Below are 17,067 nucleotides of genomic sequence, written 5' to 3'. Positions count from 1 at the left end.
CTTTGTTATTGACAAAACACATTTTTGACGATACATACCATTGCAAATCCAACATCAGCTTTTTTCAGTGCAGGGCCATCATTGGTTCCATCTCCTGTTACAGCCACAACTTGCCTTTGCTCAAGAACTGTGCTATCAATTATACCTGTACAGAATATCACAAGAGAGAATTTTTCAACAACTGCAAAATGTGCTTGAGCTCAACTGTAAGCCCCTTTAAACACAGTAAGACTTACCCTTAACAAGAGTGTGTTTATCTGTGGGTGAGGACCTGGCCAGTACTCGTAGCTTTGGCCATATCTTATCAATGCGCTCCTGCTCGATCTACAATGGAATAAAAAGATCACGCTTGACCCCAGTGACATAGGATAAGCAGAGGAATGGAGATGCAAAGCAAAGGCTGTACTAACCTCCCCTAATTCATTCCGAATCCGCCTGTTAAATTCTTTGCCCTCAATGCACAGGAAGTCATCTCCTGGATGCAGGATGCCACACTTGCTGGCGATGGCCCGCGCAGTGTTGATGTTGTCCCCGGTCACCATGCGCACGGTGATACCAGCTCGCTGACACTTCTTAATGGCGTCAGGGACCTAATCAGGACAAACGGACCCCCACCCACCCACACAGGCCTCTTCATTAAAACAGCAGGAATCAGGCCCACACAGGCCTCTTCATTAAGACAGCAGGAATCAGGCCCACACAGGCCTCTTCATTAAGACAGCAGGAATCAGGACCACACAGGCCTCTTCATTAAGACAGCAGGAATCAGGCCCACACAGGGCTCACCTGAGGGTAGCTGTGCTGGAGGGGCATCTAAACAAGCACAACTGTCACCAAAATGGCCCTGTACACTGTCCAACCCACTAACATATTTGCATTAGATCATACAACAGCAGAGGTGGACGAAGTAGCCTACACAATTCCTTTACTTAAGTGAAAGTATAGATACACCATGTCAAATATTACTCCAATACAAGTGAAAGTTGCTAAGTCAGATTTTTACTTAAGTTGAAGTACAGAAGTACCGGTACTTGCTTTTTAATACTTACCGGTAAGTATTCAGAAGTATTTTTCCTTTTTAATCACTATTTGGCCTTTTTAACAGTATTGTAATGTAATGTTTATTTGGTCATTAATAGGGTATACATCCTTTGGTCGGTCATAGGACTTGAAGAGACCTTTAGCTCCATACATCCAACAAAAACATTTGACCTATTTTCATAACTTTGCAACTGTTCAAATGGATGCAATAATATAATTTTAATCATTATTCATTCTCTGTTCACAAATCTAAAACATTTTCACTGCCGAATACAAAACCAGAAAACTCAATTATGAGTAGATTATTTATCATTTAATAATGTAGGGTAAAGATCTAGCTATGTGGTGAATGTCAGGTGATTGTCTAATTTCATTCCAATTTCGGAATGATCATGGAGGATAGCTTGGTTAACACCATACCACTTCTCAAATCTCAATTGCTAACAGGTTCGTCTAGGTTCTCCCAGGCTACATGGAGGATGTTCTGATGAAGAATCTGTTGTCACCATCATTACCAAAGCCAATTCAGCCAAGTTCAAATAGAACTATTGAAAAAATGAACTTCAAAATGGTCTATCGTATTATTGCATTTAAAGAATTAAATGTGGTTAAAAGTAACGAGTACTTCAAGCTCATAGTTCAAATGTAGTGTAGTCAAAAGTACAGTATTTGTCTTTCAAATGTAGTGGAGTAAAAGTCACAAGTTTCCAAAAATAAGTAATAGTGAGGTGAAGTGGTTCGGTCCATCATGGGAGTGTAAAGCACTGTGAGAGGCAACTGCCTCACCTCTGGCCTCACTGGGTCCTCGATGCCCACTACACAGATGCAGGTGAGGGCAGTGAGGATGTCGGTCTCGTTGTCCCAGTCGGGCTCTCCGTCCGAGGTGGGGAAGTCCCTGTAGGCCAGGCAGATGGTGCGCAGGCCTTCGGACGCCATGGGCTCGATGACCTGCTGCATCATGTCGTCTCGATCCCTGGGCTTGAACGCTTTGGCCTCACCTGTGCCTGTCAACACTCTGCAACACCTGAACAAATGATTGACATGTCAGGCTTTTGTTTTTTTTATGCATGAACGTGTGTTTTACCTTGTTCTCTGTAGGTATGCAACTTTGGTCCGTCACAAACATGCTCAGATGCTATTTACAAGCCAATTTACAAAGCTAGAATTAGGCTGGGGAATAAAATGACCCATTGTGTTGGCTGTGTTTTTTAGTGGTCATTTCAATGTCCGAAATGTTATCCATGGAGGAAACAACTGTGTTTCTGATTCACGGTAGGTTTGTGATGATGCATCGATCTTTACTATTCTGTGTCTGTTTAAATGACCAGACAAGCCTTATTGTAAAGTACAACTATTTCAGTCAACATTACCAGCTCTCCCAGAAACTAGTGACTGTGATGGCTATAGTGACTGTGATGGCTATAGTGACTGTGATGGCTATAGTGACGGCTATAGTGATGCTATAGTGACGGCTATAGTGATGCTATAGTGACTGTGGCTGCTATAGTGATGGCTATAGTGACTGTGATGGCTATAGTGACTGTGGCTGCTATAGTGATGGCTATAGTGACTGTGATGGCTATAGTGACTGTGACGGCTATAGTGACTGTGACGGCTATAGTGATGCTATAGTGACTGTGACGGCTATAGTGATGCTATAGTGACTGTGACGGCTATAGTGACTGTGATGGCTATAGTGACTGTGGCTGCTATAGTGATGCTATAGTGACTGTGATGGCTATAGTGACTGTGATGGCTATAGTGATGCTATAGTGACTGTGATGGCTATAGTGATGCTATAGTGACTGTGATGGCTATAGTAACTGTGGCTGCTATAGTGATGGCTATAGTGACTGTGATGGCTATAGTGACTGTGATGGCTATAGTGACTGTGATGGCTATAGTGACTGTGGCTGCTATAGTGATGCTATAGTGACTGTAATGGCTATAGTGACTGTGATGGCTATAGTGATGCTATAGTGACTGTGACGGCTATAGTGACTGTGACGGCTATAGTGATGCTATAGTGACTGTGACGGCTATAGTGATGCTATAGTGACTGTGACGGCTATAGTGATGCTATAGTGACTGTGACGGCTATAGTGACTGTGATGGCTATAGTGATGCTATAGTGACTGTGATGGCTATAGTGATGCTATAGTGACTGTGATGGCTATAGTGATGCTATAGTGACTGTGATGGCTATTGTGATGCTATAGTGACTGTGACGGCTATAGTGATGCTATAGTGACTGTGATGGCTATAGTGACTGTGATGGCTATAGTGATGCTATAGTGACTGTGATGGCTATAGTGATGCTATAGTGACTGTGATGGCTATTGTGATGCTATAGTGACTGTGACGGCTATAGTGACTGTGACGGCTATAGTGATGCTATAGTGACTGTGACGGCTATAGTGACTGTGATGGCTATAGTGATGCTATAGTGACTGTGACGGCTATAGTGACTGTGACGGCTATAGTGATGCTATAGTGACTGTGACGGCTATAGTGACAGTGACGGCTATAGTGATGCTATAGTGACTGTGATGGCTATAGTGATGCTATAGTGACTGTGACGGCTATAGTGACTGTGACGGCTATAGTGATGCTATAGTGACTGTGACGGCTATAGTGACTGTGATGGCTATAGTGACTGTGACGGCTATAGTGACTGTGGCTGCTATAGTGACTGTGGCTGCTATAGTGATGCTATAGTGACTGTGACGGCTATAGTGACTGTGGCTGCTATAGTGACTGTGGCTGCTATAGTGATGCTATAGTGACTGTGACGGCTATAGTGATGCTATAGTGACTGTGACGGCTACAGGGATTAAAGTGAAAAAAAATCGTTTGACTGAACTTTTTTCAGGCCATAAGTCATACGTTCTTCATATCTACCTATAGAGATAGCACCCCTTTTGCGGTCGCGACCTATTGGTTTTTAATGTACAAAAAGATGCAAACAGCAAAGTAAAAAAAAACAATTGCCTACGTTTCTTGTATCGATCAGTAAACTGTTTCTCTCAACCAACGCGGCTGAGAATTGTTAAATCACTAATATTCCCACTGTTAGACTACGCGGACGTTGTTTATCAAAACACCTCAGACTCAAACCTGAAACCTTTAACTGTAGCATTTAATAACCTGTGTAGATTTGTTCTAAGATGTCTGTTTATGACCCATCACTGTGTATTGTATGACTCCCTGAACTTACTATCACCAAAAGCCAGAAGACAGTTTCATTGGTATCAGTTCATCTTTAAATGTGTGTACCTTGACTTCCCCCAATACCTTAAAGACTATCTAATTCCACCCAGACCTAGCCACAGATTGCGGCACACTGAACACCCCACGTTCACGGTGCCAAATATTACAAAGGAGATTGGTAGACGGGCATTTAAATTTAGAGCGCCCTACGACTGGAATAGTCTGCCGAGGCATATCAGATCCATAGTCTGCCTTCACTCATTCAAATTTTCCATTCTGACCTACTTACAGGCGAACTCCACATGTAAATGTTTTTGAATAATTATGATTAGGTGTCTGTATATGTATATTGGTAATGTGCTGAGTACTATTCTCCGTAACACCTATACTGAATATATTTTGTAAATGTGTAGGCTGAATACTGCCATGCTATGACCTATTGTTATTTTCCTCAAGGGTGGTGACGTTGGGGTGGGAGTGGGGGAGATTTTGTGTGAATGTACTGTATGTGTGAAAGTGTTGTCCTGTTCAGTGTTCTGTTTTTGTTTTTGTACTGTACTGTTTGTCCTGGGGACCCCCTCGAAAACGAGATATCTTATCTCAAGGGGCTATCCCCCTAAGCAAATAAATTGAAATTTTCTTTAAAGGGAGTATTCGCCTTATTCACACGTTTAACATTGTTTAAACCAAAACGAGGCTACAGGGTACACTTACTATATAATTAATGCCACCTACAGGCAGTGTTGGGCAAGTTACTTCAAAATCGTCAAAGTAATTTGTTACATTATAATATTACTGTCTCTGAATTGTAAGGCATTACACTACTATTGTATTACTTTTAAGTTACTTTTACCAAAATATCTAGAAATATGGATTTGGAATTCTAAATGCAGTTTATTATGCTCAATGCAGCTCATTGCACTTCTAATGGAGGGCGATGTGGTATAACATAATGACTGAGCTAGGCTTAAGGCTAACAACAGTAGAATGCAATAGGCGCAGTGATGGCTCATGATGCAATACAAGGAACAATCATAGCCATAATGTTGTTAAAAGCAGACAAAAGGTCGAAGTCTGGTCAATTGTGATAGAAATGCTGTAACTTTAGGCTTAGGCCTACTCATTAAACTCAACAGAGAGCCACTACCTGTATATTGTAACCCAGAACTGGTCAAGACAGGCTACACAGTGCCGCTGCTGGCCATTGTGGTGCCCTAACTGGTGAAATACAGTATTAACCCAAGTATGTCATCATATGGTCAACTATAAAGATGTAGGCTAATCTGCCTGTTCCCAGGGATGGGTAGTATTTCTGAAACATGTAATATGTATTTCAAATACAAAATAGTATTTTGTCATTTGTATTTTATTGGGTTGAAGGAAATGGCTCTGTATTTTGTATCAAAATACTTTATTGGTGTGTATTTTTGTATTTTAGAAATACTGCAAAATACTATATGTGAAACACACTAAAAAAAGTAGATACTACACACAGGTGTAATGAATAATTGGTAATTAGGCAACAATGGTTTATTTTTATCGCAATCAGCTAATGTGAGAACAGCTGTGTTCAAAGACACTAACAGCTTTTCAGTGACGGCTATTGTTGAAGCATCAGCTCTGGTCTGAAGCACTGGTGTGAAGTCGTACGCAAGTAAAGATGAGCAAGTTTACCTGTGCAAGTTCACATAAGGACACCGACAAAGGCAACCATGTCCTATTCACTAGTTCACATTCCTGAATTTGCATAAAGACAAAAGCATAATAAATAAATAACCTGACTGATTGAAGGAGGCATGGCAAATTCTGTCACGCTCCTCCCGAACTTCCGTTTGTAAAACGCCATTTGTCTCCATGCCAATCATTAACAGAAAAGATATCTCAATGAACCACAATGACATCAATAGATGGTAAGGTGTTGAGTGTGTTTGAATTCCCTTCCTTGTAGCATCCATTTCTGCATTCTACAGTGGGGACAAGTTCACCTTGTTTAATTAAATAACAATTCTATTTCCTTATTAGCTGCATACTTGAGGTTGGAGATATTAAGGCATATCAAGTTTCTCACATACTGGAACTTCAAGATACATAGCCTTATGATTTTCTTATTCAGTTCTGCACTGGACTTGAATTACGAAATTCGGCACAGATACACAATTATGATTTTGGCCTATTGATTATAATGTGGTTAATTGAAAGCTCTGTCAGTCGTTTTGGATAAGCATCAGCTAGATGACTAAATGTAAATGTAAATTCTTGAATTATTCTTCTGATCACACTACATGAACTTGCATACGGTATACTATTTGGTATGACGGGCCAAATTGTATTGTTTTTTACTATATAGTTTTAATAGGCTAAATGTTTGGGATATTAAAAAGCTTTTTTTGCAGTGCTTTCATACTTCCTTGAAAAAAGTATTTTGAGTATTTTCTAAATACAAAAATACAGTATTTTATTTTGATACATAATATGGTTACTGTATTTTGTAGTTTATTTTGATACATTAAAAATGAGGGTATTAGGTATTTTATTTTGAAATACATTCTGATGTATTTTTGCCCATCCCTGCCTGTTCCCAGCATCAGAACACTTTGCGATGGTTAGCGTGTCGTAATTCAAGTCCAGTGCAGAACTGAATAAGAAAATCATAAGGCTATGTATCTTGAAGTTCCAGTATGTGAGAAACTTGATATGCCTTAATATCTCCAACCTCAAGTATGCAGCTAATAAGGAAATAGAATTGTTATTTAATTAAACAAGGTGAACTTGTCCCCACTGTAGAATGCAGAAATGGATGCTACAAGGAAGGGAATTCAAACACACTCAACACCTTACCATCTATTGATGTCATTGTGGTTCATTGAGATATCTGACATTTTTTCTGTTAAAGATTGGCATGGAGACAATAGGACATGGTTGCCTTTGTCGGTGTCCTTATGTGAACTTGCACAGGTAAACTTGCTCATCTTTACTTGCGTACGACTTCACACCAGTGCTTCAGACCAGAGCTGATGCTTCAACAATAGCCGTCACTGAAAAGCTGTTAGTGTCTTTGAACACAGCTGTTCTCACATTAGCTGATTGCGATAAAAATAAACCATTGTTGCCTAATTACCAATTATTCATTACACCTGTGTGTAGTATCTACTTTTTTTAGTGTGTTTCACATATAGTATTTTGCAGTATTTCTAAAATACAAAAATACACACCAATAAAGTATTTTGATACAAAATACAGAGCCATTTCCTTCAACCCAATAAAATACAAATGACAAAATACTATTTTGTATTTGAAATACATATTACATGTTTCAGAAATACTACCCATCCCTGGGAACAGGCAGATTAGCCTACATCTTTATAGTTGACCATATGATGACATACTTGGGTTAATACTGTATTTCACCAGTTAGGGCACCAAAATGGCCAGCAGCGGCACTGTGTAGCCTGTCTTGACCAGTTCTGGGTTACAATATACAGGTAGTGGCTCTCTGTTGAGTTTAATGAGTAGGCCTAAGCCTAAAGTTACAGCATTTCTAGCACAATTGACCAGACTTCGACCTTTTGTCTGCTTTTAACAAAATTCTGGCTATGATTGTTCCTTGTATTGCATCATGAGCCATCACTGCGCCTATTGCATTCTACTGTTGTTAGCCTTAAGCCTAGCTCAGTCATTATGTTATACCACATCGCCCTCCATTAGAAGTGCAATGAGCTGCATTGAGCATAATAAACTGCATTTAGAATTCCAAATCCATATTTCTAGATATTTTGGTAAAAGTAACTTAAAAGTAATACAATAGTAATGTAATGCCTTACAATTCAGAGACAGTAATATTATAATGTAACAAATTACTTTGAAATGACAGTAATACATAATACATTACGATTTTGAAGTAACTTGCCCAACACTGCCCCTGGCACTTTCATTTCTTTACACCATGGCTTGTTAGTTCTCCCCTATTTCCAACAGCTGCCCATCTCCATTTATTTTTTAACTTTTGACACCTGCCTTCCTTTAGCAACAACGCATCCATGACAGCTAGTGGCCTTGCCAAATAGACGCACACAAATGACGCTAATATGCGAGGTTCTGGTAGGCATACTGGTTATGGTTTTGTGCTATAAATTAATAATATTTTATAGCAAAGTTTTAAGTTGACTATTTTGATTGCATGGTTATTTTTTGTCAACATACACTCACAACCTACTGTCGTTAAAAGTGAGGCCTAAAGCAAAATAGGCTACAAGGCTGTCTGTGCGTCACAAACACGACTGACCCCCTTACTAAACAGTTCGCGATGATGACAATATTATTATTATTTTATGTTAACACGCTCAGTCAAAACCTTCCGTTGCAAATTGTGAAAAACGTTGTTGTACATGTCATAACAGACGGGATAATACATTGCATACGGTTTATATTGCGTCGCTTTACACATAATGTTAGTTGCATTGATTAAAAACTGTAACAATAATAGTAGCCTACATGGGGTGGCATAGCAGGCTATCTGTTCAAGTCATAGGTGACACCCAAAATGAATGACCTCCCCTGACAAGAGTTCGCGATAGTAAGAAATTGTCTACATTGATGAACGGAAAGAACACAGCCTACGCTTCTTCTCCGAATTCGCACATAGAGCTCACAATATCATATCCAAAAAAGTTAAACGGATTTGCCAACCTCATCAGCTGCATTTGTCATGCATTGTGTCACTATAATCCAACTTTTAGACCGTTATTAGTCCTCCATATGTGTTCTTTTTTTTAAGCAAACGCCCCAGGCCAATGAGACAAGTGTGTAGCTACAACATAAACAAAGCGGAACTCATGGCTGAGGTAGGCTAGGCCAGTGGTTTTCAAAGTGGGGGCCGGGGCCCCCTGGGGGGCCGCAAGGGGGTGCCAGGGGGGCCTCAGCAAATTGGAAGGAAAAATAAAAGCAACAAATAAATACATTTGAAATATACCTATTACTATGAGAGTTGTTATACAATGTCATTATAATAATTTGGTGCATATGAACATTATAATGACTGGGAATAATAGTAGAGTGATAGCTCTCATATAGCAGAAAGCTCCAAATGCAATGTTTACACACTGTATTCTCCATTGCGAAGTGCTTGTGGCTAAAATAATTATTAGGATTATCTTAATGTATTTTTTCATTTGCCGTACTATTGTCTATGGGTTTAATAACACATTAAGGGGGTCCTTGGCCAGAACCTAGTGGTATTTGGGGGGCCTTGTCATGGAAAAGTTTGGGAACCCCTGGGCTAGGCTATCTTCTTGAGCCGTCACTGATTGAGACACAGAAAGTTCTCAAGAACACTATTAGGTCTTTAAACATTTACCATCACACACATTAATTCCTTAAAAAAAGGAAAAGAAAAGGTGATAGCCCCCCCCCCCTCCTATTTTTTTTTTCTCATCGGATCTGCATCGATCTCAAATATGACATTTCTAAAATCAAATTGACGGAAATCCGTCGTACGACGGAGAACTTTAATCCTTGCGGCTATAGTGACTGTGACGGCTATAGTGATGCTATAGTGACTGTGACGGCTATAGTGATGCTATAGTGACTGTGACGGCTATAGTGATTGTGACGGCTATAGTGATGCTATAGTGACTGTGACGGCTATAGTGACTGTGATGGCTATAGTGACTGTGACGGCTATAGTGATGCTATAGTGACTGTGACGGCTATAGTGACTGTGGCTGCTATAGTGACTGTGGCTCCTATAGTGATGCTATAGTGACTGTGACGGCTATAGTGATGCTATAGTGACTGTGACGGCTATAGTGACTGTGATGGCTATAGTGATACTATAGTGACTGTGATGGCTATAGTGATGCTATAGTGACTGTGATGGCTACAGTGATGCTATAGTGACTGTGACGGCTATAGTGACTGTGACGGCTATAGTGATGCTATAGTGACTGTGACGGCTATAGTGATGCTATAGTGACTGTGACGGCTATAGTGATGCTATAGTGACTGTGACGGCTATAGTGACTGTGGCTGCTATAGTGACTGTGGCTGCTATAGTGATGCTATAGTGACTGTGGCTGCTATAGTGATGCTATAGTGACTGTGACGGCTATAGTGATGCTATAGTGACTGTGACGGCTATAGTGACTGTGGCTGCTATAGTGACTGTGGCTGCTATAGTGATGCTATAGTGACTGTGACGGCTATAGTGACTGTGGCTGCTATAGTGACTGTGGCTGCTATAGTGATGCTATAGTGACTGTGACGGCTATAGTGATGCTATAGTGACTGTGACGGCTATAGTGACTGTGATGGCTATAGTGACTGTGACGGCTATAGTGATGCTATAGTGACTGTGACGGCTATAGTGACTGTGATGGCTATAGTGATGCTATAGTGACTGTGATTGCTGTAGTGACTGTGATGGCTATAGTGATGCTATAGTGACTGTGACGGCTATAGTGATTGTGACGGTTATAGTGATGCTATAGTGACTGTGACGGCTATAGTGATGCTATAGTGACTGTGACGGCTATAGTGACTGTGGCTGCTATAGTGACGGCTATAGTGACTGTGATGGCTATAGTGACTGTGATGGCTATAGTGATGCTATAGTGACTGTGACGGCTATAGTGATGCTATAGTGACTGTGACGGCTATAGTGATGCTATAGTGACTGTGACGGCTATAGTGACTGTGATGGCTATAGTGATGCTATAGTGACTGTGACGGCTATAGTGATGCTATAGTGACTGTGACGGCTATAGTGAGGCTATAGTGACTGTGATGGCTATAGTGACTGTGGCTGCTATAGTGATGCTATAGTGACTGTGATGGCTATAGTGACTGTGATGGCTATAGTGATGCTATAGTGACTGTGACGGCTATAGTGATTGTGACGGCTATAGTGATGCTATAGTGACTGTGACGGCTATAGTGAGTGTGGCTGCTATAGTGACTGTGGCTGCTATAGTGATGCTATAGTGACTGTGATGGCTATAGTGATGCTATAGTGACTGTGATGGCTATAGTGATGCTATAGTGACTGTGACGGCTATAGTGACTGTGGATGCTATAGTGACTGTGATGGCTATAGTGATGCTATAGTGACTGTGACGGCTATAGTTACTGTGATGGCTATAGTGACTGTGATGGCTATAGTGATGCTATAGTGACTGTGACGGCTATAGTTACTGTGATGGCTATAGTGACTGTGATGGCTATAGTGATGCTATAGTGACTGTGATGGCTATAGTGATGCTATAGTGACTGTGACGGCTATAGTGACTGTGGATGCTATAGTGACTGTGATGGCTATAGTGATGCTATAGTGACTGTGACGGCTATAGTTACTGTGATGGCTATAGTGACTGTGATGGCTATAGTGATGCTATAGTGACTGTGATGTCTATAGTGATTTTCTTACTTTTTCAGAAGGATTTCCGACGCTCCCTTGCTAAACATGCGGTATCCTCCGTCATATTTCTTAATGACGGTGCTCATGGACTTGCGGACGGAGTTGAAAGTGTAGACTTTGTAGAGCTTCTCCTCGGGGTACTCGTTCCGGACGGCCTGGTAGTCTCGGCGCAGGTCCATGACGAGCCCCAGCAAGGCACATTCGGTCTTGTTGCCCACTTGGCGCGGTAATCCGCCCTCCTTCTCAGGAGACTGGTGACAAACAAACAAACAGCACTTCCATTTACCACCGACCCCATAGCAGGCCATACCCAGGAGCACACACACATAGCAGGCCATACCCAGGAGCACACACACATAGCAGGCCATACCCAGGAGCACACACACATAGCAGGCCATACCCAGGAGCACACACACATAGCAGGCCATACCCAGGAGCACACACACATAGCAGGCCATACCCAGGAGCACACACACATAGCAGGCCATACCAAGGGGCACACACACATAGCAGGCCATACCCAGGAGCACACACACATAGCAGGCCATACCCAGGAGCACACACACATAGCAGGCCATACCCAGGAGCACACACACATAGCAGGCCATACCAAGGGGCACACACACATAGCAGGCCATACCCAGGAGCACACACACATAGCAGGCCATACCAAGGGGCACACACACATAGCAGGCCATACCCAGGAGCACACACACATAGCAGGCTATACCCAGGAGCACACACACATAGCAGGCCATACCAAGGGGCACACACACATAGCAGGCCATACCCAGGAGCACACACACATAGCAGGCCATACCAAGGGGCACACACACATAGCAGGCCATACCCAGGAGCACACACACATAGCAGGCCATACCAAGGGGCACACACACATAGCAGGCCATACCCAGGAGCACACACACATAGCAGGCCATACCAAGGAGCACACACACATAGCAGGCCATACCAAGGGGCACACACAGGGCCATACCAGGGGGCACACACACATAGCAGGCCATTTACTGCTCCACTGCTTTGTTTTTCAAATGGCTGCTCAGGAGTCAGGACAACTAATGCTTGTGTTGCTCGTGTAAAAACAGGTGGAACACCAAAACCTGAAAGACAGAAAACAATTATCCTACCATAATTTTGGTGGTATATGCACAGTTGATGCCGATGCCTGTTATGAGTAGGTCCATGATTTTTCCAGGAATGAGATCTGGCTCTGGGACCTTTCTGTAATGTCTGTCTGCAATATTAATCTGCACCACTGTCATCCTGTTCATGGTCAAGGTTCCAGTCTTGTCCGAGCATATAGCAGTGGCATTGCCCATGGTTTCGCAGGCATCCAAATGTCTCACAAGATTATTATCCTTCATCATTTTCTGGAAGTACAAAAGTATAACATTCTCAATCCCAGAGTGGAGTAGATCATCAACAGTGGATCACCTATACCTAAACATTTTATATTGATCTATTTGTCTATGTTTTATTAAATGTAATATTTTACATCAACCACAAAATGGCTTTAAAATAGTAATATTTAAATTCTGCGTTGTATGCAAATGACTCACTTTGACAGAGTAGGCCAGTGAGATGGTGACGGCTAGTGGGAGTCCTTCAGGCACGGCCACCACCAGCACAGTGACGCCGATGATGAAGAACTTGACCACAAACTGAATATAAATGGGAGTGCAGTCTTTGATCCACGGCAGGCCCTGGACCCAGAAGGTGTCCACCACGAAGAGCACCACTAGGATGATGACCGTGACGGCTGACATCAAAAGGCCTAGATACACACACACACACGCACACACACACGTATGCACGCACGCACGCACGCACGCACAGACACACAGACACACACACACACACCCACACACGCACGCACAGACACACACACACACGCATGCACGCACGCACGCACGCACGCACATACATGCATATGCATGGGTTTAATTACCATTCATATAAAACAATCCTTTTAATATTGATGAAGAAAACTGATCAAAACATACCCGCTTTGCCGATTTGTACTGCTAATTTGGTTAGTTTCCCTTGTAGCACAGACTTCTCTTTCTTTGGTATGTTGGCTTTCTTTTTCTCCTCGGCTTCTGCTCCATCGTCACTGTTGAGGGGCTGCATCTCAACACCATCCTTACCTGTGGAGGAACACCATCCTTAAATATGGAGAAGTGCACATGCATCTCAACACCATCCTAACCTGTGGAGGAGTGCACATGCAACACCATCCTAACCTATAGAGGAGTGCACATGCATCTCAACACCATCCTAACCTATAGAGGAGTGCACATGCAACACAACACCACTCTTACCTATAGAGTGCACATGCAACACCATCCTAACCTATAGAGTGCACATGCAACACCATCCTAACCTATAGAGTGCACATGCAACACCATCCTAACCTATAGAGGAGTGCACATGCATCTCAACACCATCCTAACCTATAGAGAAGTGCACATGCAACACCATCCTAACCTATAGAGTGCACATGCAACACCATCCTAACCTATAGAGGAGTGCACATGCAACACAACACCACTCTTACCTATAGAGGAGTGCACATGCATCTCAACACCATCCTAACCTATAGAGGAGTGCACATGCAACACAACACCACTCTTACCTATAGAGGAGTGCACATGCATCTCAACACCATCCTAACCTATAGAGGAGTGCACATGCAACACAACACCACTCTTACCTATAGAGGAGTGCACATGCATCTCAACACCATCCTAACCTATAGAGTGCACATACAACACCATCCTAACCTATAGAGGAGTGCACATGCAACACAACACCACTCTTACCTATAGAGGAGTGCACATGCATCTCAACACCATCCTAACCTATAGAGTGCACATGCATCTCAACACCACTCTTACCTATAGAGTGCACATGCATCTCAACACCATCCTAACCTATAGAGTGCACATGCATCTCAACACCATCCTAACCTATAGAGGAGTGCACATGCAACACCATCCTAACCTATAGAGTGCACATGCATCTCAACACCATCCTAACCTATAGAGTGCACATGCATCTCAACACCATCCTAACCTATAGAGGAGTGCACATGCAACACCATCCTAACCTATAGAGTGCACATGCATCTCAACACCATCCTAACTTATAGAGTGCACATGCATCTCAACACCATCCTAACCTATAGAGGAGTGCACATGCAACACCATCCTAACCTATAGAGTGCACATGCATCTCAACACCATCCTAACCTATAGAGTGCACATGCATCTCAACACCATCCTAACCTATAGAGTGCACATGCATCTCAACACCACTCGTACCTATAGAGTGCACATGCAACACCATCCTAACCTATAGATGAGTGCACATGCATCTCAACACCATCCTAACCTATAGAGTGCACATGCATCTCAACACCATCCTAACCTATAGAGTGCACATGCATCTCAACACCACTCGTACCTATAGAGTGCACATGCAACACCATCCTAACCTATAGATGAGTGCACATGCATCTCAACACCATCCTAACCTATAGAGTGCACATGCATCTCAACACCATCCTAACCTATAGAGTGCACATGCATCTCAACACCATCCTAACCTATAGAGTGCACATGCAACACAACACCATCCTAACCTATAGAGTGCACATGCATCTCAACACCATCCTAACCTATAGAGGAGTGCACATGCATCTCAACACCATCCTAACCTATAGATGAGTGCACATGCAACACAACACCATCCTAACCTATAGATGAGTGCACATGCATCTCAACACCATCCTAACCTATAGAGTGCACATGCAACACCATCCTAACCTATAGAGTGCACATGCATCTCAACACCATCCTAACCTATAGAGGAGTGCACATGTATCTCAACACCATCCTAACCTATAGATGAGTGCACATGCAACACAACACCATCCTAACCTATAGATGAGTGCACATGCATCTCAACACCATCCTAACCTATAGAGTGCACATGCAACACCATCCTAACCTATAGAGTGCACATGCAACACCATCCTAACCTATAGAGTGCACATGCATCTCAACACCACTCTAACCTATAGATGAGTGCACATGCAACACCATCCTAACCTATAGATGAGTGCACATGCAACACTTTGACCTCTGGTTTCACTCTTCCTCTCACATCAGGTACTTTCACATGATTGTCCCTTCCTGGTTGTATTCCATTATGTATATAATGCTTTGAAATGATTATATTTACAATGCAGTGGACTGCTGATGGGTGGAGTAAGGTCTGCTGGTGATGATATCAGTAGTGGTCTGCTGGTGATGATATCAGTAGTGGTCTGCTGGTGATGATATCAGTAGTGGTCTGCTGGAGATGATATCAGTAGTGGTCTGCTGGTGATGATGTCAGTAGTGGTCTGCTGGAGATGATATCAGTAGTGGTCTGCTGGTGATGATGTCAGTAGTGGTCTGCTGGTGATGATGTCAGTAGTGGTCTGCTGGAGATGATGTCAGTAGTGGTATGCTGGTGATGATGTCAGTAGTGGTCTGCTGGTGATGATATCAGTAGTGGTCTGTAATCCTGGTTGGAGGATTATCTCTCACAGCAGACTCATTGCAAGGCAAAAACAAGCGCCAGCATAAATGAATAAGCCACAGTCATAAGCCACACCTGCACTATTGTTAGAGCTGCAGGCCCCGTACGTATTGTTTGGGTATATGTACGTGTGCGCGCGTGTGTGTGTGTGTGTGTGTGTGTGTGCGTGTGTGTGTGTGTGTGTGTGTGTGTGTGTGTGTGTGTGTGTGTGTGTGTGTGTGTGTGTGTGTGTGTGTCTAGTGAACGTGTTTGCATAAGTGCATGCATGCATGTGTGTATTTGCCTGCATATGCATATTTGTGTATGTGCATGTGTGTGTGTGTGTGTTTGTGTGTGTGTTTGCATGCAGGTGGGTGGGTGTTTTGTGTGTGTACATGTATGTCTGCCAGCTGAGGGCAGGAAAATAGAGGGACTAAAAGAAGAGCAGCCGTGCTCACGGGCTTTAAGCTTCTCGGCGCTAATCGCTGTGAACAGAGGCAAGAGCACCTGCCACTCATCCCGCCAGCACACACGCCTGACCATATGGAGCGCCTGACCAGTGCAACACACCGCACCATATGGGGGTAAAGAAACACAGATCACAGTAGGGAGCCAACTACTGGTACTTTACTATCAACACCTTGGCTCTTGTCACTGGCTGTGTCTAATCGGTCCCTCTATAAGGTTTACATGTGTTTAAATATGAACTGATAAGTGCTGTATGATTTCATCATAAACTTTCACAGTATGTACGTGGATGATAACGATTTAATAGTGATTTAACTGTATAAAAACAGTGAGCAGGGCATATTTTCCTGAAC

At 42.7% G+C, this 17,067-nt stretch overlaps 1 protein-coding gene across 1 annotated transcript in view; it reads right to left on the bottom strand.

The window, feature by feature from the left end:
* The window catches only part of LOC143138926 (plasma membrane calcium-transporting ATPase 1-like), a 42,882-nt gene that overhangs the window by 17,488 nt on the left and 8,327 nt on the right, over positions 1 to 17,067 (bottom strand). The window contains exons 6-13 of the mRNA XM_076299407.1: positions 13,684 to 13,829; positions 13,240 to 13,454; positions 12,808 to 13,050; positions 11,672 to 11,913; positions 1,828 to 2,065; positions 411 to 590; positions 237 to 324; positions 39 to 145 (exon numbers count right to left, since the gene is read on the bottom strand). Of these exons, the coding sequence (XP_076155522.1) occupies positions 39 to 145; positions 237 to 324; positions 411 to 590; positions 1,828 to 2,065; positions 11,672 to 11,913; positions 12,808 to 13,050; positions 13,240 to 13,454; positions 13,684 to 13,829 (1,459 nt within the window). The remainder of the gene's footprint in view (positions 1 to 38; positions 146 to 236; positions 325 to 410; positions 591 to 1,827; positions 2,066 to 11,671; positions 11,914 to 12,807; positions 13,051 to 13,239; positions 13,455 to 13,683; positions 13,830 to 17,067) is intronic.

The sequence above is a fragment of the Alosa pseudoharengus genome, unplaced genomic scaffold (assembly GCF_046254945.1).
Source record: "Alosa pseudoharengus isolate Yale_2024_CS ecotype anadromous, Long Island Sound unplaced genomic scaffold, YU_APseudo_1.1 YU_APseudo_1.1_scf_10, whole genome shotgun sequence".
NCBI classification, from domain to species: Eukaryota; Metazoa; Chordata; class Actinopteri; order Clupeiformes; family Clupeidae; genus Alosa; species Alosa pseudoharengus.
The sequence above is the reverse complement of the archived record's forward strand: the minus strand, read 5'-3'. Positions and strand labels throughout refer to the sequence as shown.